The 26,861-nt window shown below is 49.8% G+C and overlaps 1 protein-coding gene across 33 annotated transcripts in view; it reads right to left on the bottom strand.

Moving 5' to 3' along the window:
* Positions 1-26,861, bottom strand: part of PTPRF (protein tyrosine phosphatase receptor type F) — a 332,623-nt gene that overhangs the window by 34,142 nt on the left and 271,620 nt on the right. For 13 of the 33 annotated variants that reach the window (XM_085512291.1, XM_085512301.1, XM_085512285.1 and 10 more), the window contains 9 exons: positions 25,297-25,878; positions 24,630-24,763; positions 23,477-23,621; positions 18,462-18,767; positions 15,667-15,860; positions 10,283-10,309; positions 8,049-8,166; positions 5,247-5,825; positions 4,516-4,613 (listed from right to left, as the gene is read on the bottom strand). In XM_085512291.1, coding sequence (XP_085368417.1) covers positions 4,516-4,613; positions 5,247-5,825; positions 8,049-8,166; positions 10,283-10,309; positions 15,667-15,860; positions 18,462-18,767; positions 23,477-23,621; positions 24,630-24,763; positions 25,297-25,878 — 2,183 coding nt within the window. The remainder of the gene's footprint in view (positions 1-4,515; positions 4,614-5,246; positions 5,826-8,048; positions 8,167-10,282; positions 10,310-15,666; positions 15,861-18,461; positions 18,768-23,476; positions 23,622-24,629; positions 24,764-25,296; positions 25,879-26,861) is intronic. The other 20 variants (XM_085512298.1, XM_085512304.1, XM_085512294.1 and 17 more) reach the window with 7 other exon arrangements.

Below are 26,861 nucleotides of genomic sequence, written 5' to 3'. Positions count from 1 at the left end.
GAGCAGCTTCCCACCCCCCAGCAAGGTGACCGAGGGGGGGGGTACGTGCCTTGCTGACGGCTGTCAGATCCCGCGCAGGGCTCACAGATCGGGACCTGAACCAAATGGCAGCTCTGCAGGTGTGACACCCTGTTGCCATGACTACAGATGCTGGCGCTGTGCTGGCTGTGGGCAGGGGACCGGTTCTGCTTTTTGCTGCTGCTGGTGCCCCCCTGCACAGCCCTCAGCTAAGGGCTTTTTCTCCTCATCCTGCTGCAGCCATGCCTACCCCTGGCTAAGGCCCTGCAGCCATGAGCACTGCTCTGGGAACCTCACTCCTCCTCTTGCTGCAACAATCCCTGTGCCCCACAATGCACAGCATTGCCTCTGCAAAGCCTAAACTCAAAGACTGGAGATGGAGACAAAGGGAGTGTTGGAGAACTGGAGGGAGCAGAGGTTGTGCCCCAGCTGGGACAAACCAGCTGCTTCCTTCCACCAGCATGGTAGGGGAGTGATGAAGGTGTAGACACGGCATGCCAAGAACAGGCAAGGGCAGAGATGGAGCATGTTGCATTGTGGCAGCTATTGCATGCCACAGGCAGAGACCACACAGTAAATGTGCTCTCTCCAACAGCGGCCTTGAGAGTCAGAAGCCAGCTCCGTGGAAGAAAAATGACTTGAAGTAGGACAGATCTCTTGCCAGCTGAGCCTGCTGTGTGGGCTGACACAGGCAGCAAGGGAGGGGCTGAACTTTCCTTCCAAGTCACCTTTGCAGCAGGTGGCATCAATCTGCAGAAAGCTGCCAGCTTGCTGGGACAAGGGCAGCTTATTAGCACTGCTCCAGTATTTAGTGCTTCAAAGATTACAACAGCAATACCCAGCACAAGCTTCAGATCCTCTCCAGATCACTGTGATGGAGGCTGGGACAGAAATAGAGCCCCATTTTCTTGTGCCCTGGCTTTAAGGGTGCTGGGAACTGAGAAGTTTCCCAGTGGGTAACAGAGCAGCAGTGAGGAGCTGAAATGGAGGAGAGACATGGTCCAGCTTGTTTGTTGATGTGCTTCAATCTTCAGGGATGAACTGCAAAAATAAGTTCCAAGTACTGAAATAAAGATGGGGTTTGCAGGGACCAAGCCCTGCTGGCTGCCCCATGTGCTGAATGGCAGTCAAAAGGAGGGTGGCTGGGGATGGCCAGGTATTCCAGACAAGAGCAGGTTGTGTTGTGAAGTGTCCTTTGGGAGAGGTGAGACCTCGCCTCACATGCTCCAACACAGACTTAAACAAAACCAAACTTCAAACACTAAGAGATGTGCTGGAATGATGCAAAGCTCGCGATGAGTTCAGTTGCCTGTCAGATGAAAATTCTCATTATGAAGCTTTCCCTAATAAAGGCATCACCAACTGCTTCTGCTTTTGCTCTGGGGAAGACACTTGCTCACCAACTGCCTGTGCATGACACATCTGCTGGGGACACAGCTGTTCTCCTGGGGCAAGAGGAGGCTGAAAAGACGGTCAGGCACTTCAGTTCAGTGTTTCCCTGATTGCCCAGCATTAGAACCAGCCAGGACACAGTCCCCGATCCAGTCCTGATACCAGGATGATTTTCACTGCCATGAACAGAAATTCATTTCCAAAGATGATGAAATTGGCATCTGCAATACTTTCCCGAATTATTCTCCAATCTCTCCCTTTTTCACTGCCGCTGTAACAGTTCCACGTTCCTTTACCTGCCATAACACATTGTCTTCTCAAATGTTATGCACCATTAGGTAAGGTCTCTGCACAAACCTTACAGTAATGTAAGGGCTCACAAACAGTCATTCGTGCACAGCTGGAGATGCCCGGGAGCTCAAGCAGGAATGCTATTTAGAGGTTGCATCATGGCCCGCTGGTAACTACTTAAGTCAGCAGCAAATTTGGCCCAAGGGCTCTGAACTGCCAAACATTGCTGACTAGCCCATGGATTGCTGTAAAATGTCATTCGTACTGCTCTTACTCACTAGAGGGAATATGCAAGGCTAGAAGCTAGGTGGGTCCAAATGTCACTGCTGAAGGTCTGCTGTTTGATTTTGAGGCAGTAAAGAATATATTGAACTAAAGGGTGAAAAGACACACAGTGAGCAACACTGCAAAAATAATTGCTTGATGGAGAGGTAGATGAAGTTGACTTTTTGAGGGGCAGGAGTATTACATTCCATGGGACACCATGTCAGAAAGCACCGTGCAGGTTCCCAAGGGCTATTTCTGAACCTCCATCATAATCATTTCCAGAATGTGCTACTCCTTCTCCCAGTTTATAAGGCACCTTGTGATGCTGCCTTCAACAACCAGTACATCCCCCATCCTGCTCTTCAGTTGAAGAATGTCTCAGGGCAATGCAGTATCCCCAGGGAGAAGGCCGTATCCATCTTACACGTTGTGTGAAAGCTCCGGAATGACATTCTGCATTTCTGAAATAGAAAGGGAGTGATGCCTCTGCACCAGCACATTGACTGGGCAACATTTTACAAGGAATTTATCTCCCGGACCAGAAGAAGCTGTGAAAATTCCCCAAAGAGAACAAAAACCCTCATTATTGATTTGGTAGCAATGACAATTCCTAAGGTCTCAGCTCATCCTCTATGAAAAAAACAGCAACAGTCCTGCCTGTGTCCCACTATTCATTGTCAGAACAATATCTACTTTAATTAAATCTGTTAAAGTAGAATATGACACCCTTTGGGACATAGATTTAGCGTGAGACTGTTTATCAAGTGTAGATAATACTAATTGTTCCCATGGAGATTTATCTGCTATGCTAGTTACAGCATTAGGCTCTGGCCTCAGCATCCCATGTGCCCGAATTAGAGGGGAGAGGTGAGTCTTGTTTATAAAAATACAAAGTCCTGAAAGTTATGGATTTCCTTCGACTGACACAGTCAGCGACCTGGAGCTGACCCTCTTAGCTCCTCACCTCAACTTGTGTGTGCCTGCAAGCCTGCAAGTATTAACAGAAAGAAGACACTATTAGAGAAATATCCTCGTAACACTCTTGTTTGCATGACTGCTCTTCAGCTAGTAAGTGGCTAATGCCATCTGCTCCTGTGTCATCTGAGGGTTAACCCGCAGCAGGGGCAGATCCTGAGTCACCGTGCCAGCAGTCGCAGCTCCCAGGCTGAGACATGAAGTCAGTGCCATGCCCTTGGATCCTGGCTACCTCCAACCACCCCACCATCCATCCATGTTAGTTACACTCCAAAGGTCACACTGTCCCTTTCATGCACTGAGCTGCCAGACGGAGATGTAGGCTTTGTACCATAGGACTAAGGCAAGATGAAGTGGACTGATTCTTCAGCAGAGTGCTCAGTACTCAGATCAGTGAAGTTCCTCGCGGCCAGATATCTGAACATTGAACCTAACACATCCTACGCTTGGGAAAGCTTTGAATACCATGAGGTCTCCATAAACGCCTTGTCTGCCTCAGCTAAACTCTGCATGTTAACAAGTGCCTGCTATTGATCACAGTAATTCAGCTTTAGGATCTAGACAAGGAGAGTTATAGAAAGGATGAGGACATGCTCACACGCACTGATGTGGATGCAGCCTCAGACCTCCCTCCCATTCCCCTGGCCATGGTTCCCCCACAGCTTGTGCTGTTCACACCTGTGACACCCCAGGGGTGAGGATGTTCCTTATTCTCTTTTACTCCCTGAGATTTATGCATCTGCCCTGATGTTCTGCAGTAACCGAAAAAAGCAATCCTCACGTTTGAGACAGGACTTGTTGCAGAAAGAGTCGTTTTTAGTTTGATTCACTGACTGGTTTTCAGACCAATTATTCCCAGTGATCTCTCGTGATTAAATCACATCTGTAACTTCTCACACTTCAACTCTGAATCAGGCATCATGACAAGCTTTTGCAAGCCTGACCGGTAGTTCCCAGCTGTGCAAATACCAAATATAAGATATTGAAAGAACTGATAGAGGAGCAACACACAGATTGGGACCATATGAACAACCACTGCAACCACTCACCAGCAAAGCACCAGTAACCTCAGGGTCCCAAACAGTTCCCATCCCTATTAGAAAAAGCAAGCTAGAAGTTTCAAGGGCGCTGACAAGGGAGAAGTGGGTACATAGCAAAAGTTGCTACTGACAAGACAGGATGGCATCCTCTGCTGGTACTCTTCAACTAACATTATTACTGTTTATTACCATGAGCTGCAAGTGCTTGCTGGCTACTCCACAACTGATCAAAAGAGAAAGAAATCAACAAAATTACAGCATCTTCTTGCCTGAGAAGAGTGAAAGGAGGAAAATCAAGCAGCAGTGTGCTCTTCTGTGCTTCATGGTTTACACACAGGTGCTCAAAAACAAGAGCAGCTAAAACCTGGGCTTGGAGATCTGAGCTCCACAAGACCCCAGGCCAATGAGCAATCTGACCTTGCTCTGCTGGTCTCTTGTCTGATGGCCTGAAAACACCATGCAGCATGCCAAGGTGCTGCTTTTCCCAGACCTGCTCATTGCCAGCTCCCTGTTCTCTGCATCCCCCCCTTACCTTAAAAGGCACTGCAGATTTATAGGAGTCAGGCACTTCCCAGCTCAGCAACACAGATGTTTTCATGACGGCGTTGACACGGAAGTTCTTAGCAAACACTGAAATAAAAAACAAGATCTTTCAGCACTGTGGGCCAAGCCAGGAGAGAGCCAGGCAGCAGCTCAGCTCCAAGTCTCTCTTTGTCTAACTCAGCAGCAGATGTCAGAGAGGTCAGCTACAGCAGAGAAGTGAGATATGAGGAGAAAAGAGCAGCAGCCTTTTACCAAGTCTCCAGTCTCCAGTAGAGTTCCCCTTTTTGACTATACTTCCTGGCATCACAGAAATGAAGCTGTACGCTGAACTGCAGTCTTCTCTTCCCCTCTCCACTCACACTCTGCTGGCCCTTTGCCATGATCAAAGAGCAGTGGTGCTCAGGTACTGGATCTGCAGATGATCCTACCCAGCTGTCTGCTCTAGTTCAAGCAAGAGCCTTTCATGTACAGATAAAAGAGCAAAGTGTGTGTGCCTGTGGAGCGACGAAAGCAATTAAGCTACCACCAATACCCCCCTTCCATCCCAAACGACGACTTTAAGGAATCCTTCACTCAGCCTCCCCTTGCTGCACCAGTTTTACACTAGGTAACCACACAGTACCTGACCTCATTAGACAGAGCCAAGGGAAGTGAACCGAAGCAAAGGTCCCTGTCCTGGAGCCAGAGTTTGCTGTCAGGGCTTGTTAGAGGGCCGCTTACCTTGCTCAACGGGCATGGTCCGGGACTGGATGCTGGGGCTGAGTGGCCCAACCCCCTTATTGGTGCGGGCCCTCACTTTGATGTCGTAAGTAGTATCAGGCTTCAAATTCGTCAAAGTGATACTTGTGTCCTTGGTGATGTTAACCAGGTCCTGCTGGCTATTTATGTCTCTGTATACCACCGTGTAGTTGACAATCTTGCCGTTTCTTTCTGCCAAGACTGGGGGGTCCCATGCAACCTCTGTGGTGGAAGTGGTGAGACCCACCACGCGCAGGTTCTGTGGGAAACCACTCGGCACGTCTTCTGCAGTAGTGATCTCCTTCTCAAACTCCTCTCCTGGGCCAGCTCTGTTCTTGGCAGACAGTTTGAAGAGGTACGTGGCCCCCTTGTGCAGGTTGGTCACAGTGTAGTGATGGTCTCTCTTCCCGAAGTCTATCGTGTTCATCTTTTCCTCATCAAGACGTCTGTACTGCAGCCGGTAACCCAGCAGCTCCCCTACCATCTCCTTGGGTGGGTGCCACTGGATGAGGGCTGTGTTCATGGCTGTCGTGCTAATCATCATGGTGGGCTTCCCCGGGACTGCAACATAAACACACAATGACCATCTGTAGCCTGGGAGGAGGGAGAGGAAGGACAGCTTCCTTGCTGCTCAGTCCGCGAGGATTGAGGAAAGCGGGAAAGTTCAGACAACAGGGTGAAGAGGACGACAGACAATTCACATGGATAGAGGCAGAACGACCCTAATCCAATGGTGAGGGAAGCTGGAGCCAGACAGCCCTTGGCTGCCATTTTCCCATGTGCCGCCATCTAAACAGGCAATAAATCCAGCCACATCCAGCCCCAAAATTCATCCCCTTTTACAGGAAAGGTGTAAGGTACCTCAAAGCTTCCCATTTATCTCAGAGAAGAGCTGAATCCTGTCCTCCTAATCAGTGGTCTTCAGACTCTCCAGCCAGTGCTCAGCACCAGGCCACGTGGCCCCAGCTCAGTTCGACACCAGCCACACAGAAGCCCGAGTCCAGCGCCCTGGTCTGTCTGGAGGCAGACTAATTTCATCCTGAAACCTTGCAGTGTTACCATCTGCAGTGGCAGCAAGCAGAGCTGGGCGGGCTGTTTACCATCAGAATGCGTTTTGCTTTAGCTGATGAACAGAGTCATGATGCCAGTGTCGATGTGAGAGGTGAACACGAGAGTTCCATGGGACTTTTGATTATGCTGAGCAAGTCAAGGGGTGTTGCAGTCACGGGTTAGGAACTGATGGCTTTAGATTGATGGTTTAATACTTTGATCTCCTTCAGTTTAAAAAAGGATGCGTCTTCATATCAGCTCAGATTTGTAAGCAAATGAACTGATAGGGAAGATACTCAGAGCCATAGGGATGGGGCTACTGATATGAAAATGAAAATGGGATTGTAGCCAAACCTAGCTAAATACTCACGTACCATTTTGAAACGTCTGAGCCCACAGATGAGCACAAGAGAAACACATATTTGACAGAATTATGTCCCAATTTTGCCATGAGAGGGCGATACCAACACTCCCCTGTGAGGTCAAGCCTGCAGATGAGCCAGTGCAAAGGCAGCTAGGGGAGTGTTTTTGTAGGTATTTAAGACACAGAATTAAATTTCCATTGCCAGTGCCATCCTCCTTGCACTTGTAATACAACATCTAACAGCAGCTAGTATTATGGGACACATTATTTTTGAAGTTGATTCAAAATATTAACTTCAAATGTGCATCATAACGTGGGAAGACTCACTGTGGTTTACAGTGCAACACTGGGATGTTTAGGAAGCTTTCCTGTTCATAGGACAGCTGTAGCAATTTGATGAACAGAGCTTACACCATGGTGAGGCACGAGGGAGACAGCATTTGAGACTGTGACAGTGGAAACTACCTCTGGAGCTCCCCATATGCAGCGTGGAGGAGATAGCAAGCTGTTCCTGTTTAAAAGCACCAGGAACAAATGCTCACAGTTTGCACAAGCTGCATTCCCATAATAACCAGTGGTAAATACCATTCCTGTGGCTGGTGTGAGAAGCAGCAGGATTATCATCTGAAGGACAGGTCTAATGAGTGGAAAATCGAGGATAAAACAATGACAACTAGCTGATGCTACTGCTGAAGGCAAGATTGATCGCATCCGGAGGAAAGCACCTGATGAATGCCAGGGTGCCCCAGCTCCTGGCACTAGGCACAGGGTACAAGTCTACTGAGAGAGCAGAATGAATCGGCTGGGATCACCAGACCTAGTAGTTGTGTCCGCAGCACTCCTACAGCAGTATCTGTTGCGTTCCAGGCTTTATCATGGCTCTAGGAACAGGTTGACTGAGGTACGTAAGCCAGGGAAGGTGATGGTAGCAAAGGCTGGGGGGAGCTGAGAAGCACCTGAGGGCCCACCATGCCAATGGCCATCCTAGGCAGCACTGCAGTCACCACAGGAAGCAAGAAATGGCACTCGCCTACCCCTGCTGCACCAGGGGACTAAATGAGGGCAGGCTGTGACTCCAAAGCTGAGGGAGAGCCTGGACTTTTAGGCTTCCTCTTCCCAGGTCTCTGGACCATGAGTTTCATGGCTCTCTTGTGGGCCCTGGCAGTGTCCGTCTGTTTGCTGCACTTTGCTCGGGTGATCCAATGGCAAAGCCTGTAGGAAGAGCTGCAGATCACACGAGCATGTACCTCTGTGGCATCTCCAGCCTCTCGCTTCCTCCTGCACAGATGCCTTGCCCATACTCCCGGGTACCTCCTGAGAAGCTCCACCACCACCCCTGTGAGGCTGCGGTCTCTGCTCCCCACACTCACCTGCCCCTGTGGTGGTGATGACCTTGGGCTTGCTGCGGGCACCATCTCCCTTGGTTGTGTAGGCAGCGACCGTGACGGAGTAGGTGGTTTCCGGCAGCAGGCCTCCAATGACTGTCTCCTGGGAGTGCAGACACGAGGCAGAGAAGAGGCAAATGAGAAGAACAAAAACCCGTTACCAGAGCAGGCAAATTGAGGGCACCGGGGTCAGCATCTCCAACAGCAACACACCAACACACTTGCTGGAGCACACTCGTGCACTGCACCCAAGCACACACGTCTCGCTTTGCTCCCCCATGGAACCAGCAAATGATAACTGCCACCACTCCAGCACCGAGCTGCCTCACCTCACCCCTAACTCTTGGCACTCCTGGGGACCCACCAGAACCTGCGGGCCAGCACAGGGGGGAAGGGAACAGCTGTAACCCTGACACAGTAAGCCTGAGAGTAAGAGGGCTGCGGAGCTGTGAACCAGAGCAGAAGCCAGATCAGCCAGCTGCGGAAACCTCCTGGGGGCTCATGAGGGGGTTTTTAAGGTTGTCTCTGGCAGCAGCGCAGCCCGGGGCAGGAGCACCTGCAGCACCGCAGCACCGTGCTCGCCCTCCCTGCCAGGCATGGCACAGCACGGCAGGCATGGATGGGGTCAGCACCAGGCACTGGCAAGACACAGAGGGAAAACCCTGCACTGTGGGAGGTCTGGGAGCAGGCAGTGCACTGACACCCCTGCGTGCCTTGGCTTCCTTTGGGCAGGAGGAGGGCACGGCTCCATGCTTCTATTTGAGATCAAAGCACGAGCACTGCTCCTCCCTCCTGGCCTCCAGCAGTAATGTGACTTGTGCCAAGCTCTGCTGGCCAGGCCTGTACAGCTCTCGGAGCAGCTCTCAGGGCAGTTACCTCCAAACAGCATTTAGCTGCGGGTGCTACGAAGGGGATTGGGACCACCAGCACTAATAACTCGCTGAGTCATTAGAAGGGGCTGGGAAGCTTTTGGGTGGGAGGCAGAGGCTCAGGGTTCGTGATTTGTCCTTCCAGATGATAAGAACAGAGATGGGCTGAGCTCCACTGGCTGATGAGAGGCAGCTCAGGCACTCTTAGGGGCTGCTCCAGGGTCTGATCTTTGCCCATAGTCCCTGCGGTGCCTCTCGGAGCACAGCCAGTCTCCCATCACTCCCTTCCAGTAACACCCACACTACGAAAGCTGCTGATTTCCAGTCGGTGCTGCCGGTTCAGGTTACCTGCCCAGGCTTACTCATCAATATCACCCTGTTACCATCGCAGAACCAGCCAGCCCAGAGAAAAATCAACAAGCACCAACAAGAACCCCGCCAAAATCACCGTGTGAACCAGAGTCCCATCCCAACTCTGCCCCTGCAGCAGGTGTGTGCGTGAGGGTGAGTGGACTCGCAGTCCGATCGGTGCCAATGGACCCGCGGGGAAGCACTCACACAAAACCTGCAGACTATGAACATCCCAAGAGAATTCACTCCTCCCAAATCCATGCAAAGAGAAATTCTCACGCAAAAGCATGCCACCGGGAGCAAAGCAAGCGAGCCGGGGAGGAGGGGAGAGAGGAGGGATGGATGAAAGAAGGTCTGATTGCATAATGTAAACACAGTGCTGGCATGACAAAGCCAGTCCAGAGTGCAACTCCTCCATATAAAGCAGGAGGAGAAATGCTTTGTGCCGGAGAAGCTCACAGTAGGGCACGTAATTGAATTGCTGACTCTAAAAAGGTCATTTTCGAGTTTGTTCCTCCAATTTGATATTTCAAAATTATATGGAAAAAATTGAATTTAACTGTTTAAATGTGATTGTTTTCTTATTACTATCTGTGTTTCAGCCAAAGGTCATGGTTGAAAGTGTAGGTTATTTTTCATGACTGCAATCAATGCAGTTTAAAGATTATATATCTAATTTGACTGTGTAACTCGGTGGGCCAACTACTGCAGAAAGTAGGATGCACCTCCTGAGTCAATCACTTGAGCCTGCCTAAAACTGCACTACAACAAGCTGGAAATACAGATTATAGGAAATGTCAATTGCTTTTCTACATTTAGTAGCAATCTAAATGCCAATTTTCTCTGGATTTGCTGCTTGCGGAAGGTTTCACAATGTAACTCTCCAGCCTCATTAAGGAAGTGAAAAGGATGTTTTGACAGCACTGTGTCTACAAAATTCACAAATCGATTTTCCAAACCCCTCTTTTCCAACCTGGAATACACACAAGTGGTACTTACATGGTCGACGGTGTCCTCAGCTCTCCACTGACGGGGGAGAAAGGAAGGAGGAGAGAAAAATGGAGACACAAGAGTTTTAAGGGGCAACGTGTAGGAAGGGGATGACGATGACAACAGCGGGGGTTAGCAGGACTGGGTGGGGGGGATTGGAACACTTACATACAGAGGGTCACTTGGCACAGGTTGTGTCAAGGGAAGAAATGGGACAGAGCCATTCTCTACATGCTGCTAGCCTGAGCGGGAGGTCTGTGCTCACTCACACAAAGTGGGGCAAAGAACTTCCTTCCCATACAGACGGAAAGGTCACCGCTTCCTAACTTTACCATCCTTTCCCCTTCTGGCTCTGATTACACTTTTCTGCCTTTTCAGGACTAAGAAGGGATGAGGCTCTGGGAATCAGAGATGTCCCAACACATGACAGCATTCACAACACGTTTTTGTGTCCTGATCTCCAAGTTCTGTTCTAGTGATCCTGCAGCCATCATCTCTTGTTGAGAATGAAGGACTTCACACACACAGCACAGTGGGGACTTTTGCAGGGAAGCACCGAAACGATATTTACAGATCTCTTTTCTGTAACAGCTGCAACTTGGAAACACAGCGAGGCCAAGATCCTACTCAGAGCTCCACACTACGCTGTTCCTTTCCAACCGTGCTGCAAGGCTTGGAACAAGGGTAGATGTGGTGTCTGTACCAAGGAAACAGCTCCTCATTCCAAACTACACAACACCAAAGCAGCAAACACTCACTTGGCAAGAGCAGCCCTGCAGGCAACACTTCTACAGAAAACATTTTCCAGTAAAAGATCACAAGGGATCGCAGCCATGGCAGCTCAATTATGGCTCTGGAGAGAAACTATGCAAGTTTCTGATGGGATTGGGGTTTATACGGCATCATAACCGTCAGGCATACCAGCAGCACAGTTCTCTGTGGCTGATGCACCAAAGGAAGGATTGCGGAGATCACAGAGTGCCCACTCTGTGATCAGCCAAGGTGAATCGTTACACCTCAGGTTACTAAATCTGCCCAGAGGAAACGCGGGTCGATGGGTTCAAGCACAGAGATGAAAGTGGAAGATAGGTATTACTGTTCCTGACTCACAGCGTGAGCCGCAGTGAGCCTTGTGCTGAGCCTGGGTTGCCAGCTGTGAAATGGCACTCAGAGCCTGCCTTCCCCAGGACACCAGGATGCCCAGATAATGCTCCTGAAGTGCCTGGGAACCTGCTGCTGCTGCAGAAGCCCTAAATGGTATTAAAACCACAAGTTGTCTTTTGTGCTCAGGCTATTTAAAGCGGCTTTCAGAGGCTGGAGCTTATCGCAGAGGTAGAGAACTCTACCAGCAGTAAAATACACGGCATACCTTCCAAATACTTGCTATTGTATTCACTGAATTCAGAAAGCTATGCGAGAAAGGTTCTTTTACAACTTTATTATAGTTTACTTATTTGATGCCCTGAGACTGCAGCAGATCCATCCTCCTAAAGTATCTTAGAATTTAATTTCAGCAAAGAGGTCAAGTTGTCCCTAAAGAACTCCTATCAAGCCAAGACCACAACTAGCTACTGCTGTCCCTAAAGGTCTTTTTTCCACACACAGCTTGGTATTATTTCCACTGCTGTGTGCTCCAATCCATCGCTGTTGATGTCCTACCTGCCACCATGACCAACAGCCACATGCTCTGCCTTGATCAAGCCCTGCTGCAGGAAGGATGTGAAGCTGGCAGCTCTTTCTACTAGAAGTTGCTCCAACACTGTGCTCCTGATGGATGGGGGCCATGGGGGTGGTAGCACGCCATGCTGCTCCAGGGCTGTCTGTATGCAGCTGCAGGATACCCTGATACCCTGCTGCAACAAATAGCAAGGCTACTGCATCCCTCAGCCTCCTGCACCGCAGCAGGGAGCTTATCATCCAGAAGGATTTTAGTCCAAATGTTTAATGTTCAGACTCTGTTTGCTCTTATGTCTTCATTGGACTTTAATCTTGTATCAGATCAGAGTGCAAAGAAACGCTTTGAGATCTGCATTGGACAAGTAACAGCGAAAATCCAGGTCTGCATAAATACCCTAGTATAAATTCAATTTCATTATGAAAAAATCACCCACAGATCAAAACATTTCCTTCCTATCCCAGCTTGATTGCTTTTTAAGTGTGTAAGGTTGGTCAGCAAGACAAACTGATCTGAAAGGCCCAGGAGCCGTCATAAAAAGACCTCAGACAGTGCTGCATGCGTGAGGCAGGATGGCTCAGGGAAGTGCTAAAGCTAACAGTCTGTATTTATAGCAGCTGCAGTGCCTTAACGTTTCATTTTACACTTCAGCACCGCACAGCGTAGTCATGTTTCAGCAGGGAATAGCTATTTTCCCTGACCATGGCTATTGCAAAAGACAGACTCAATCCCTCCTAAGTATCCCAAACTATCAGAAGCAGATATTGGGGTTTTCCTGCAGATCCTGCTCTCTGCTTCAGTGATGGTGGTGCAACAGTGAAACTCCAGGTGCAAACTCAGGGTGCACAGACTGTTGTTGGATGTGAAGGGGTCTGATGGCTCCAGAACTTCTCCTTTGTCCATTATTGAAATGCCTCCCAGCCTGTGCCTTTCTTTCATCATGAAGCATGCTACATCTCACCAACGCACCGGACTCTTAACCTAGGTGGGCACAGGCAGGAGTTGCTCCATGCACACCTAGATAAGGATCCAAGACTATTACCCAGCAATAGAAGGCGGCTGTGTGCCCATAGATGCAGATTCAGCCCTGCCACTGCTCAACGCTGCACTCTGCAGGCACATGAGTCTGGCAGATGGGAAGGGATGGAAGGGATTGAGCCATCTGCTTGTGTGGACTTGCTGGAGCTGATCAGAGATTGGAGACAAAGGAAAGACAGACGGCCCCTTCCCTTCCCTGTGGAACCTAACTCCTGTGCCCCATGGCCTTGCAATCCTCCAATCCCTTGAGTCACTAAGGATTTATATGAGCAAGGCAGGGCTCAGCCAAGACCTCAGACTACCCTTATTCCTTTCAAACGTGGTCTTGGGGCTGGCATGACTGCATACAGAGCTCAGACTGGAAGGCACAGAGAATTGTGGAAGAGGTAATCAGTCACAGGTACGGCCACAGGGAGGAGGGAGAAGCCTCATTTCCATCTCAGGACCTTCCTAATGACAGATTTTTCTCCCTAGGCAGGGGGCTGCAAAATAAAGCACGATCTCTCCAGCGCCAGGGCCCCTACTTCACTGCTGATGGTTTAGTCCTTTCCGCTCAAATGGTTTTGAAAACTGAGAATTTGTATTATCTGCATAGCTAACATCTCCTTCCCTTTTCTTCTTCCTTTCATCTTCGTTTACTCTCTCTGTATTTCTCGTCTTCAATCAGCAGAAGTCATGAGCCAGCTTTAATGCCAGTGTCTTCATACCATCTGCAGGAAGCAGATTACGTGGTACATACCTACTCAAAATCAGCAGACAGCCTGTCTGGGCAGGAGGAGGGGCTCTGCCTACGTGTCCAAAGAATTTCTGTCCTGCACCCACATTTGGAATTGGTTTAATTCTCTCTTTGTGCATCAGTTTATATTTTACAAATGTTTCTGAGTCCTGAACAGGACTCCATCTACATCCTGTGGCCTTCCGGGACCAGTGAATCTTTGTTTCGCTCCACTGACAATAACTCTTCCCAGACTACTTGTTAAGGTTCGATCTGGGCTGTTAGCAAAGATATGCACCGCTGTACTGAAAGACGGCAGCTCTCACAGGGTTCTTATGCTTCTGGAGCAGATGTGTTCCACCACAAGCACAGGTCACGCCTGGCTTCTCACTCTTTTGGGAGGTATCTCTTCTGCCAAGTCAGTAAAACCTCGTTCCTGCAGGGTCACCGTTAGTTCGTCCCATGGGTGACATGACTTCTTCACAGCAGTCACTTCTGTGCAACTATCTTCTGCTCGGGAATCTCAACAGATGAACACAGCATGATATATGCCGGGAAAAAATACTGCGGCAAACAAGGACTTTCCCACATAAATTCACTGAATATCAAAGACCGGTAATTGGTTTGACAGGCCGGGAAACTTTAAGCAGCTTGCCTCCTTGATGATAACTGCACGCATTCAAAGCTATGCAAAATCCAGCACTCCTTGGAAAGTTACTGGCTCTGGTACTCTCATTCCTGAATGCTGGCATGGGGTTCCTTCCTCTCTCAGAACTGTATGAGTAAGGAATGAAAGCAGAACTGGCTGGGCAAGCAGAAAATATTTGAAAACACCAGCAAGAACAACACTGCCAGCTTTACCCACCTACACTTGAGACTAACCCATTAACTCCAAACTCCAGCTGAACAACACAGCATCAATTGTTCAAACAACATGGAAGATTATATCCTCCTGGAATCAGAAAAGGGCAGCAAGGAGCTTTTCTAACTGTTAAAATAATTCAGCATCTGAAACGAACAAAGATGTGTCCCAGATAACACTGTGAAGACCCTCACAGCATTTTCTCTTCAAAGTTTTCCTCTTATTATTACTGAGTTTTACCCTTCAGAATATGAATGGGGAGGAAAGCTGCCTCTGTGCGCCACACTCCCCACTGACAAACGTATAAATGATTCACAGCTGCGTTCAGGAGACAGATCAATTAATCGTTGCGGCTCTCCAGTATTTATATTGGGCATCATTCAAGCAAGCCAGCTCAGAATCGATTACTCGTCGCTTCCAACAGCAGCAGATCCTGTACTTCATTTATATGATTATCTTTGTTGAGAACAGCACGGGTCATCCAGGATGAAGGACCCTTGCTGCAATGAAGAGTTGTGCTTCATCGCAGGGCACTGACAACTTCCCTGACCACTAGAAAGATGCAGAGCAGCTTATTGGGCTTTACAGAGCCCATAAGCACGTCTGGAGGACTGGGTGGGAACGGGGCCTTGCTCACAGCTTGGTGAATTATACAAAGTCCCTGCCTTGCACAAGCAAAAGGGAAGGGAGGCTCTGCTGAGCCATACAGGCTGCCCTGACCTGCAGCTGTGCCCGCTGTGTGCAGAGCCTGGACAGAGGCTTTCCTCTAGGTTCAGTCAGCAGCATGGAAGCAGCAGACCTGAAGCTCATTTAAGACCATCTGAAGATCCTCTGGAGTGAGCACAGGATGAGGCAGGCAGAGAGAGGGATGTGTGGGAGAAGGGGTAAGAGAGAAGCATCACCCAATACAACATCTCTCCCACAGCAATTCTTTCCTGATTAGCTTTTTACCAGTTACAGCTTGTGGATAAACCATTTGCCCTGCTCAGGCAGGGCTGTGTCCCATGTTCCATATCTGCCAAGAGATGCTTGGGCCCGCCAGCCCAGCCCTCTGCAGAGAGGGAAGGTGCCATGCCCTCCAGCCCACTGTCCCCATGTTGTACCTGTGCTTCCGACAGCATGACATCCTTGATGACGGGCTGCCCTCGGGGCTCGTTGTTTTCCAGCTTCACGTAGGTCACCTGGTAGCCCCGGATCTGCCCGTGCTGCTTGTTGGAGATGGGCAGCTTCCAGCTCACCCGGATGGCTGTCGAATTCACAGACTCCACCTCCACCTTTCGTGGTGGGGCACTGGGCACTGTAACACACATGGGATGGACATTTATCAGGTGCACATGGTCAGCTCTTCTACCATTGCTACCTTCCCTTCACCTCACCCTGCACCTGCCCAGTAGGTCATACTGCATTTCACCACGTGACACAACCCTGACCTAACACCCCAACACTTCTGCTGCTCCCAGTGGGACGGAGAAGGGCTGTGATATGCAGGGGCACCCAAAAGGAGCAGCTGTACTGGATCAGCCCCATCTGCCCCTCTGTCATCTCCAGCAGTGGGCAGAAGCAAAGCAGAATATAATGGAACATGGCAGCTCAGGGTGCCCTGTGGCAGAGGTGGGGGTTCTGAAGCTCTCCCTGCATGCTGCCCATCACTGCATGCCTCCTCCTTGCAGATCCCCCTGTGTATTCCCACTGCAGCCCAGACTGCACGGCTGGGTGCTGCCCTGTGGGGTCCCAGCACTGCCACCAGCCCGAGCACACGCGCTCCTCCCCTGCGACAGTGAGAGGTTAATGAGGAGGAAAAGCGCCATCCTAAAACAATAACCCAGAGCTCACAGACAGCGCTCACTGAACTCAGCCAGATAAAGGGGCCTGTGGGGATTATGACAGCTCTAGGGACTGTATTTCATGCACGGCTAGCTGAATGCTTTTTGATAATAAAATGAAAAATTACACTGCCCAGAAAATATCAATTTTCTTGCAAGGTGAGGCCCGTTTAAAAATGTATTTATACCGTATTTACCATTTGGAAAAATTACCTCCTTATTACTTTTTGCTCTTGCATTGACTGTGACAAAAATGTCAATGCTAAAAAATTAGCCTCTCGGTTGCTCCTGGAAAGCTCCTTCCACCTGAAACAGCCGGGGGTGGAGGTGTGAGCTCCCTGCAGAGCACACCCACTGAGGGACCTGGGCCCAGCTCCTTCCACCCTTCACTGCCTAGGAATATCCAGGGGTTTGAAACCCCCCTACGCCCCAATTCTCTGCTCAGTAAGGGATAATCAGTATTAGATAATTAGGGATGGATAGCTGACAAGCAGACATAATGAACGTTGCTATTTCGACCAACTAGATGGGGAAGAAACAGCTACCCAGCAGGTAAGCACAGTTTTTAAGCCGCAGGGCAATTCATTATTTTCCCCAGATGTCCTTCTTAATTGTACATAATTAAATAAAATACAGAAAGGAGGAATGGGGCATCTTAGTGAGATGGGGCCAGCTCAAGGTATGGGAACAGAGTGGGCTGTGAATGAAGGGTTACCACCTTCTGGCTGGAGCAGCCCACGCTGTAATCTGACTCAGTGCAGTGACCAAGAACGAGCCATGGGGCTTTCCTGTCCTAGCAAGGCATCTGCCCCCACACACAGCTGGGAGCCCAAGCAAACAGCATGATCCTCCCCAAGAACCACAGAGAAGCTGCGTGCCAAGCTCTGCTGGCAGAAGGCAGTTGGCCTTGGCAGGACACAGTGTGGGGAAACTATGGGCATGAAAGGAGGTGAGTGTGAGCAGTGAAGTGTTTCGGGGAACACTGACTGAGAGAGGGGAAGTTACCCTGTTCTGGGAGGTACATGCTGTGTCCCACATCCAAGAGGGAAAGTTCCATTTGTTTTGAGCATTTCTCATTCATTCGTGGCTATCTACTGAGCATCAGCATGTCGGAAGGATATGAAATCACTCCTGACAGCTGAGCCGCAATGTCCAACCATGGTGTCCGAAAATGAACCGAGAAAGCTTGCTGCGACATTTCTGGGGTAGCAGCTTCCCCTGGGCTACAAGTCTGAAGAAGGAGAACTGAAGCAAACAATACAGGCAGCAGGAGACACACAGATGTGTTTGCCAGCCCAGGAATGCAGTCAGCGAGCATTCCCAGACACCACCTCCAGAGCCACAGAGACATGGGGGACGGTGGTAGCCCATTTAGGGGAACTGCAGCATGCCCGTTTCCAATTTGCTACACTGACTGGGCGAGGAACAGATCACCCTTTGCTCAAATGCTGCATCTTTTTCTCCTCCCATTAAATCTGCAGCTTCTGGGGTCAGGATGAAGCCACGGAAGTTCCTACTGTCACCCTGAGCTCTGGCACTTTCAAAGGAAATGGTTTAAGTCGTGATGACATAACTGACAGCCTCGCTAATACAAAGCAATTTCTCTTTAAAGCTGTCGTATCCAGTAAAGTGTTCCGTACATGCAATATTCTGGCTCTTGAGCGGAAGAGCAGATTTATATAAGCTGTGGCTTGCCTGGAAGCCAGGGTGGGAAGCAGCTTTCCTGCGGTATCTACAAGTTTCAAATGGATTTCATTTCCCCCTTCTAGTTTGCTGGATTTCAGGTCAACAAGCAAACTCTTAAGTCTCATTGATCTCGCGTGAGAGCAGCCTTTGGCTGGGTGAACCCTACAGAAAAAGGAAGCCACCACCATACCACTCTAGGAAGCCAAACACACAAAGCACCATAATGCCTGGAGCCTCTGCCTGGAGCTCCCAGCAGCCATCAGCCCTGCTAGAGGAAGCACTTCCCATGCTACATCCCCCACTGCATTTCTCTCTTTGTGTTCTACTCATCTAGGTGAGCACTGGTTACCCCAGGGTGGTAGCTGAAGGAGCTGTCGGGTAACACCTACCATCCTCATCAGTGCGCACGTGCACAGGGATGCTCTCCGGTCCTGGCCCCACATCGGTGTGAGCCCTTACCCACACCTTGTACTCGGTCCATTTCTCCAGGTCCTTGATCTCCCAGCTGGAGTGCTCCCGTCCAATGCCATCCACCACATGCTTGGTGCTGTCATCTCCTTCCACTGCCTGGTACGCAATGGAGTACTGGGTGATGACCCCATTGCGGCTCTGGGCAGGCGGTGGCACCCAACTTACCCGGATGGTAGTGGAGCTGGTGCTTACACACTCGACTTCTTGGGGTGGGGCAGAAGGGGCTGGGGATAAATAAATGAAGGAAGTGGGGAGATGAAGGGAAATGAGTGGAAGGACAAACCAAAATGCACAGGGAACTGTTACCCAGCCAACTGAGCACTGGACGTACACGTGGAAATGCAGCCAGTAGGTTCCTAAACTAACACCTGCCTTTCTCTCAGATCATCAGAGATGGCACTAGGGGCAATTTGGATCTGAAAACCTGATGAGCAGCATGGAGACAGAAGGGCTCTTCTGCACCAGAAAACACCTCCTCCCCATGCTGTTCTGGATGCTGACTTTATCAAACACAACAAGTGACAATAAAAGAAGAGAGAGAGAGAGACTGGTAAGGAGAATGAAGATGTTTTCAGTGAAGATCTGAAGCAGATGGAAACCAGAAGAGGTAGGAAGGTACAGAAGGCAAGAATGGCAGAAGGAGAAGCTCACACACCAGACTGCATGAAAGCCTGCTCTAGACAAGTGAAGGAAACAACAGAGGGCAGGGAAGGCAGGTGACTGAGGCTGGCTGGCAGCATTCAGCTGTCATGCACCTTGCCCAAATGGAAGCCAGGCACTATGCAGAAACATGTGATAGCATGGCTGTGCTGCTCTGTATGGGTGTTGTACTGGGGCCTGAGTGCTCCATGCCTGCCACACCGGTTACCTGCTGCAGCAGCTTGCTGGCCTGTGCAGCTGCACAGGGGAAGGTAGGCAGGTCCTGTCTGCTCACAGGTGAAAAACCACCTGCACTTTGAGACAACTTCTGAGCGCCGGCAGTGTTAACTGACCTCAGTGGGAGGAATGGGAACTGGGTGGTGGGTGCATCTCAGTCCTCTCCACACAGCACTGTTGGTGGCAAGAGAGGGACTAGGAAAGGAGTTAACAACCGACAGTGGTGGCAATTTTGCAACAGAACAATAGTTCTGTGCTTGAATGTTTCTCATTCTCTCGGGCAGAAGCCTCGAGAATGGAGGGAGCCCCTCTGGCTGGGGAAGTGATGAGAGAGATGGGTGCACCCCTGGGTGCTTGCACAGGAAATGTGCCCTAAGCAGAGGACATAACACCACCACCAGAATGTGTGCACAGACACTGTAAGACTGCAAAGCAGTCTGGCCAAGCAATAATGGAGTAAAAGGCATCTCTGCTTTTGCACAGTGGGTGAAAGTCTGCTTCCAATTCCTCACCACAGCCAGATATCTATATATGCAGAAAGAGAAGCTTCCCTTGCCGAAGTCTTTAAGCCACCCGTGCACCAGAGCTTGCTTCTTGGGGGCTCAGGGACAGCTTGCCTCCTCATGGGTGAACACAACCTGTGTCACTCCACACAAGGTACCTCAGATAATTAGAACGCCTAATAACACCCAGACTGTGCTGGACACAGGATGGAAGCAAATGAAGATCTGGGACATCACAGTGCCACTGGTGATCTCTGCTTGCTGGGAACAAGGCCTGTGTGAGGAAGCTGCAGGCTACACATAACCCTCAGTGTCCACTTCTGTGCTCAAGGAGCAGGATGCATCCCTGGTGCCTGGGAACACTGGAAGGAGAGCAGGTAGCAAAGAGATGGTGCCTGGGCAGAGCTGGGCTGATGCTATGGGCTGCACTGGAGGGAAGAGAAACCAAGCAGTGTGTGGAAGCAAGCAACTGCCTCCATGAGGGAGGTAGAGTGGGAATGGCCCTGCCATCTGGTGTACTAGAAGGGAGTAGAACATGAATCCTCACACACTTTTAGTTAATTGAGCAGAGAAGCAGCAAGAGAGTAGGAAGACACAGTCCTGAAGCAACAGTAAGAGTGAATTCAGGGAAAGACACAATCCTGCTGGCATCCCTCAGAGGGGCAGTTGAGACACAAGGAGCTTGGCAAGCCTATGCCACTGTTTGCACAGAGGCAAAGACTTTAGTTGAAGGCTTGCTCTGGTTTTGGGCCTCCACAGCTCCAGGATGCAGCAGTGCATCCTTCTCCAAAGACAGCTTTGGCAGTCAGTGCGGGCAGGTCAAATGTTGGCTGTTGACTGGGTAAGAGTCACACACATGATGTACAAGGCACAAACTCAGATAAACACTTAAAAAAAAAGCAAAATAAAACTTGGTAACACAAGCAGGATCAACTTAAAACTGCACAAGGAGTGAAAGTGTCCAACCCGGGGTCAGCAAAGAGCAGACTGGGCAGCCAGCACACACTCACACACACACCATGCAAACAGCTGCTTTCTCCCAGCTGCTCCCACCAGTCTCCCCCACTGGCCCACAGCAGCTCTGTGTGCCCACCCAGCCCACCTACTCCTCACACTGGGGAACAGGCAGCCTCAAGATCCACCTTCGTATTTCAAGTGGGAACAGCATTTTAATAGTGAGGCCTGATGGGCACAGAGCTGACGCTCCTCTCCCACATCACACTATTTGCCTGAGGCGCTGCAGGCTCCTGGAAAACTCCATCCTCCCTGTGTTCCTCAGTCCCTCCGAGAAGTGCTGCTTGTACTTCTTTGCAGGGATCCAGCAGCTAAGCAAGCAGCTTAGCAGGAAAGACAGCCCAGGAGGCAGCTGTCAGCTCGGGGTCTGGGGTCTGAGCTGTGCTGCTGGAAGGGGCTCTGCATCCCTCTGGTCTTCCACAGCAAGCTTCCCTGCTGTTCCTAAGCAGGAATGCCATGAGAAAAGCCCAGCAGCAGCAACACAGACACCTTTCTACAGCCCATTAGTGACTCATTAGCAATGATGTGCCTCCTGCCTTACCCGTGACTGGCTTGTCAGGGCCAGGAATAGAGCCTGAAGACAGACTCTTTGGCTGCTCCCGCAGTTTATGTCCCACCTGAACACTTCATCCTCAGAGATCTAACAGCTTTTCTCAGGGTAACCAGATGGAAGAGTGCAGGAAGGAGGCCAGTTTGTAGCTGGGAGCAACAGTCTTTCTAGATTAATATGTTTTAAGTCCATAGAGGACCAATCCAACCATGTAACACAAGGTGTTGTTAAGTGCAGACCGCAGAATTCCTGCCTAGAAGTCACGTGCCATGCACACAACTTCTTATGAGCTAAAGCAAAGCGTTTTAAAAGACCTATCGCCTCTGAGATCCTCAGTATGTAAAAATCCACTCACCATTGGGTCACCAACGTAAGGAGGGTTTCATTGGCAAACCCAAGTTACTCCTGTGGGTTTTGGCTAGATCTTTTCCAACATGCCCCCATTACAGAACACACAAAGAAGCAGTTAGCTACTGCTCCACTGGACAGTGAGGCGAGAGCCTCAAAAAGACCACTTGGAGATCCCCTGTGAGCAGATAACATATGGAGTAGTAGGTCATGGGAAGACCTCTGCTTTGAGGAGTTCACAAAGGAAAGGCTTGGACTGTTGCGAGACTGAAGGACTCATTTACACACAGAGCCGTCTCCCATTAAGTGTGTTCAAGGGTAAGAGCATCCACTGATGAAATTAAGTGGCACAAGAGTTGCTTTAGCCTTTGCCTATCAGTACAAAAGCTATCTTAAACAGCTGCACAAATCCCCATACTCAGAACTTGTTCTCAGTGTTTAAGTAGCTACAACTGCTTGATCTGAACTGCTCTCCTTTTTCATACCTGTCTATCTTGCAGCACTGAGACACCATTAGCTCACTTAAGGGGGTGGAGGAAACCTTGCAACTGATATATTAATGAAGTCGAGTTTCCCTCAAAGAGAAGGTCGTTCCAATAGTGAGCAGAGCTGCTCTTCCCTGCCTGAGCTCCCTTTCTAATGGCCGTCTCAGGCTCAGTGCTGCTGTGCATGCAGGCACCCTCCCTGCAGGGAAGGCTGTCTGCCTTTGCCAACTGCTCACCCCACATGGCTAGCAAATCCCAGACAGACGGTGAAAACGGAAATGTCTTTTTTCCCCTTTTTAATGCTCTTTGCATAATGGCAAGCCCAAAAATCGTTAGTGAAAACGAGCTTATCTCAGGGCCCTTTGATAGCCCTAATCTGCTTATGCGCTGCACTTTGAGCTGCCAATCAGAGCAATGCAAACTCGGCTCTGTGATCACATGGGGCAGAGAGAGGATGAAAGTGATATTGCCTGGGTCACTTCATTATCTAGCCTCCCATTAACTCTGCTGAAGCTTGTTTTGGTTTCCCCTAGTGCTGCAGTCCCAGAAGCAGCAGTCTCATTTGCTCACACCAACCAGGCAGACAGCTCCTTTCCCAAACAAAGTCCTCCAGCTGCCTGTCAGGCACAGGCACATCTGGCCTCAAAGGATGCTTCACCTTGCTATCGAGTGTATGGACCACAGAATGAGTCCTGCAGAAGCAAGGCAGCCAGAATGAGGAGTGAAGGGGTGGAAAACCTATGGTTTGGAGACAGCCACATTTAGAGCCAGCCAAACACCCATATGCTGCCTGTCCAGACAGCTTGCCCGCATAGGAGTAAATTCATAGAGATGCACAAGCCCACTCAAATCAATCTCTCCAAAGCAATTTCCCAGTCTGCTTCACTCCTCCATCAGAATTTATGAATCTACCCTCAGGGAAAGACAGCATGATCAAAGGGACACAAAGGAAGAACTTACCACTTGGGTGCACCCCCTCTGCCAAAGAGCCCTGATCCAAAACTTCAGCTGACTTTCCCCAATACACCCTTTAGCAAACTGCATGTCAGCATCCCTGCAGTCACAAAGGGGCAGCGGCACCGAGCTGCTCCATGCCCAGGTGATGGGAACTGGACTGCTTTTACTTTGTCTTCAGTACTGTAGTGTGAAACACTTACTGGATTGGGCAGTTCTGGCTTCGACGATTGGGGTGTAGACTCCTACCCCCAGCTCAGAGTGGGCACCCAGCCGGAACTTGTACAGTGTGTCTGGTTTGAGACCTTCCACAGCATACGAGGAGGTTGGGTCAAACTCCACCTTTTGCTGCAAAATGAAGGGAAAACACAGATTAGTTAATGTAGGTGGAGAAGAAATAAAAGCTGATGCTCAGCTTCAACACCAAGGAGACCAGCAGCCCCATCAGCCATCCTGGCCCCCAAAAAGTTGCAGGCATGCTACCTAACGTGTTACAGTCTTGCATGACTACAAAGCATTGAGCTTTCTAGCTGATATACAAGGACTCTGCAGGGAAGCAGATCTCTCCCACCACTTGGCTACACCACTTAAGAGTCTAGACTTCACTCAGTGCATGACAGCTTTGTGTGAATGCATTCTCTAACTACAGAGTTCAGACAGGGAGCACAGAACACTGGAATTTGCTTCTTTCCAACACATGGTGTCTGCCTGTGACACAGAGCAAAGCCCTCATCCATGAGCACTCATGACCTTCAAGAACCTCAGCAGCGCTGACAAAAGGCTGGTTTTGCTGACACTTCACCTGGTGGGCAGTATTTCTGGTAGCTCTCATGCCACTATAAATCCAAGAGAGTGGGAGAGGACCACAGGACACTGTGATACTGCCATGGAACAGTTCTCACTGTGTTGTCCCGATAGCAGAGCTAATTTTGATTTATGCAGAGCAGGACAGTAAAGGTGGAAGTGCTCTCTAGGCCAACCTCAATCTGCTACTGAAATGCTCTAGAGAGTCCAGGAGCTACAGACAGATTTTGAAGGCCATTTAAGATCCACCTGGATGTCCCACTGGTCCACATAAGCACTTAAAGGCATTAACAGTGCAGACACATCAGGGAGGGTGCCAATGCATTCTGGAGCTCCTCCAGTCTCAAGCTACTACTAGCTGCTTTGCTAGGAATCAACATGCACTGCTGAGACCACTTACACAGGAGCCAGGCAAAGGCTGCTGGACCCTACTGCATACCTATGGGACAGGAGAAACATCGTGATTAAACAGTCCCATTGTCATACCAGCACAAGCAGCTGAATTGTGATGTTTGGTCCTAGGTGCTGCAGAAGCAGAGACAGGATTCTCACCTGAACACCATCTTCTCCTTCCCAGTACAGCAGCTCATATTTGGTAATGCGCTCCTGAGAGGCAGGCAGCCACGTCAGCAGGATGCGGGTATCAGACTCTGCCTCTGCCTGGAAGTCAGCTGGCTGGGCAGGAACTGGGAACAAAACACAATGTTAGTGGCAGGGCACAGATGCAGAGAAAGAAGTTGCCTTGCTTTACAGAGTCTGTGTTTCACCTTGGGAGGATTCTCTCACTCCTGCTGGACTCCCCTTCTTCCATCTCCTCAGTACCTGGAATATCCTGGCCAATGAGCAAGCACCTCTGGAACCCAGGCAGGTAACAATGAGACTTGTTTACTGCAAGACCCTGACTGCGTTCCCAGTCCTAACTTCTATATGTGTACTCATACCCCAGTATAGTTACACAGGTGACAACGTACTAATCCAGGGCCTTGTGTCACATTTTCAGCTATCATACACCAGACAAAAGATTGAGCTGTGTTACTTGCACAGGGATTGATATCAGCTCTTTAGGACCGTCTGACAGCTGGGGGACAGGGATGACACTGTGACAGGCAACCATTTGAGCATCAACAGCAGTTGTGATGCCTGGTGCAGATCAGACACGCAGCTAAGCTGCAGATCACCGGTGTAGGCACAAAGCTGCGGCACCCCACACCATACATACCTCCTTGCTGTGTTTTGACCTGGATGATGTCTGAAGGAGGCCCGTCGCCCACCGAAGTAAAGGCCAGGACACGGATGCTGTATGTGGTCCCTGTGATGAGGCTCCCAACAGTGGTGAGATGACTGTCGTCGGTGTTGTGCTTTTGCCACATGCTCAAAGGCAGATGTGAGTCGGTGGTGTAGTAAACGCGGTACCCTCGGATCTGTCCATTTGGCTCCTCTGGCTGCTCCCACTGGACCAGCATGGTGCTGGCACTCAGCATCCGCGCCTGGACTTTGAGGGGTGGACTTGAAGGAGCTTGCTCTCCTGTCCGGGCCTCAACCAGCTCGCTTGGGGGACCCCTGCCAATGTTATTGACTGCAATGACCCGGAACTCGTACTCCGAGAAGGGGCTGAGCCCACCTATGCTATAGCGGGTTGTTGCCACACCGTCCACCTCCTGGAACTGACCCTCCAAGGATTTGGGTTTGTACTGGATGACGTAATATGAAATGGGGTCGGAGTTGCCCGAATCCCAGGTGAGGGTCACGCTGGTAGCTGTCGTTTCAGTCACTAATGGCTCCGTTGGAGGTTTTGGCAGTGCTGCAATTGGAAGGCAGAGAGGTGTGATTTAAATAATTTAGTCAGCTCAAACCCTGCAATGTGCACGGGGATAAAAATGGAGCTGCCACCTCCCATTAACATTCTTCTTTAAAAGGCAGAAATCATTTCATACTCTAGAACATGCATTTTTATATTACCATATATTGCTTGAAGTGGTTCTTAATGGAAGGATAAACAGAGCAATCATGTTATTAGACGTGCTTGACGCACTTACCAGCAGCAGGCTAAATAAAGGTAATTCAACAGGGATGCAGGAATGTTTCTGTCATGGGGGTTCAGTTGGCAGTGGGAAGGTGCTTGCTGGGCTGAGCTGGCCCCAGAAACCAGGTTTACAGCTGATTTACAATGGGATACAGTAAAGCAATCAGAGCACCACAAGTAATCTGGAGCCCTGCTGCTTCCACAGAGACAGCATCCTAGGCCATAGAGAGTTCATGGACAACTCTGTTAGATGGGTTGATGGGAAATGCCTTCCAAGTATTACGGTATATGCAGGAGGGATACAGCCAGAGAAATCATCAACTTGCACATCCACTGTTTGACTGGGTGGTGTGTCAAACTGCAGCCAAACAACAAACTGTTACACAAGAACCCTATGACATCTATGAAGTGTTAATGAGGACGCAGCTACTGCAAGCAAATATTTCCAGATTGGCCATTTTACCAAAAGAACAAAGTGTGTGTGAGATTTGCCGAGTACACAAATTCTTTGAGACAATGAGTGAATTAAAAGTCTGCAGTAAGTTTAAACCTCCTACAATACACTCTAGTTAAAGTCATTAGTGACTTGTAATGTAGCTGTGCACAAGGTGGAACTAGAAAAAATGCTCAGCTCCAATAAAGACTCCCAAGTACTTTGTTCTCTGGCAGAACCATCAGGTTTCCAGGTTCCAGGTGGCACAGCAGAGGGGGGCAGGCTCAGGAACATGCCTGTCCTGAATGCTGGGGAAGGATGCCACTCC

Source organism: Coturnix japonica, chromosome 11 (genome assembly GCF_054131305.1).
Source record: "Coturnix japonica strain WE chromosome 11, WE-NBRP24, whole genome shotgun sequence".
Lineage (NCBI taxonomy): Eukaryota > Metazoa > Chordata > Aves > Galliformes > Phasianidae > Coturnix > Coturnix japonica.
This window is presented reverse-complemented; position numbering and strand designations above follow the sequence as displayed.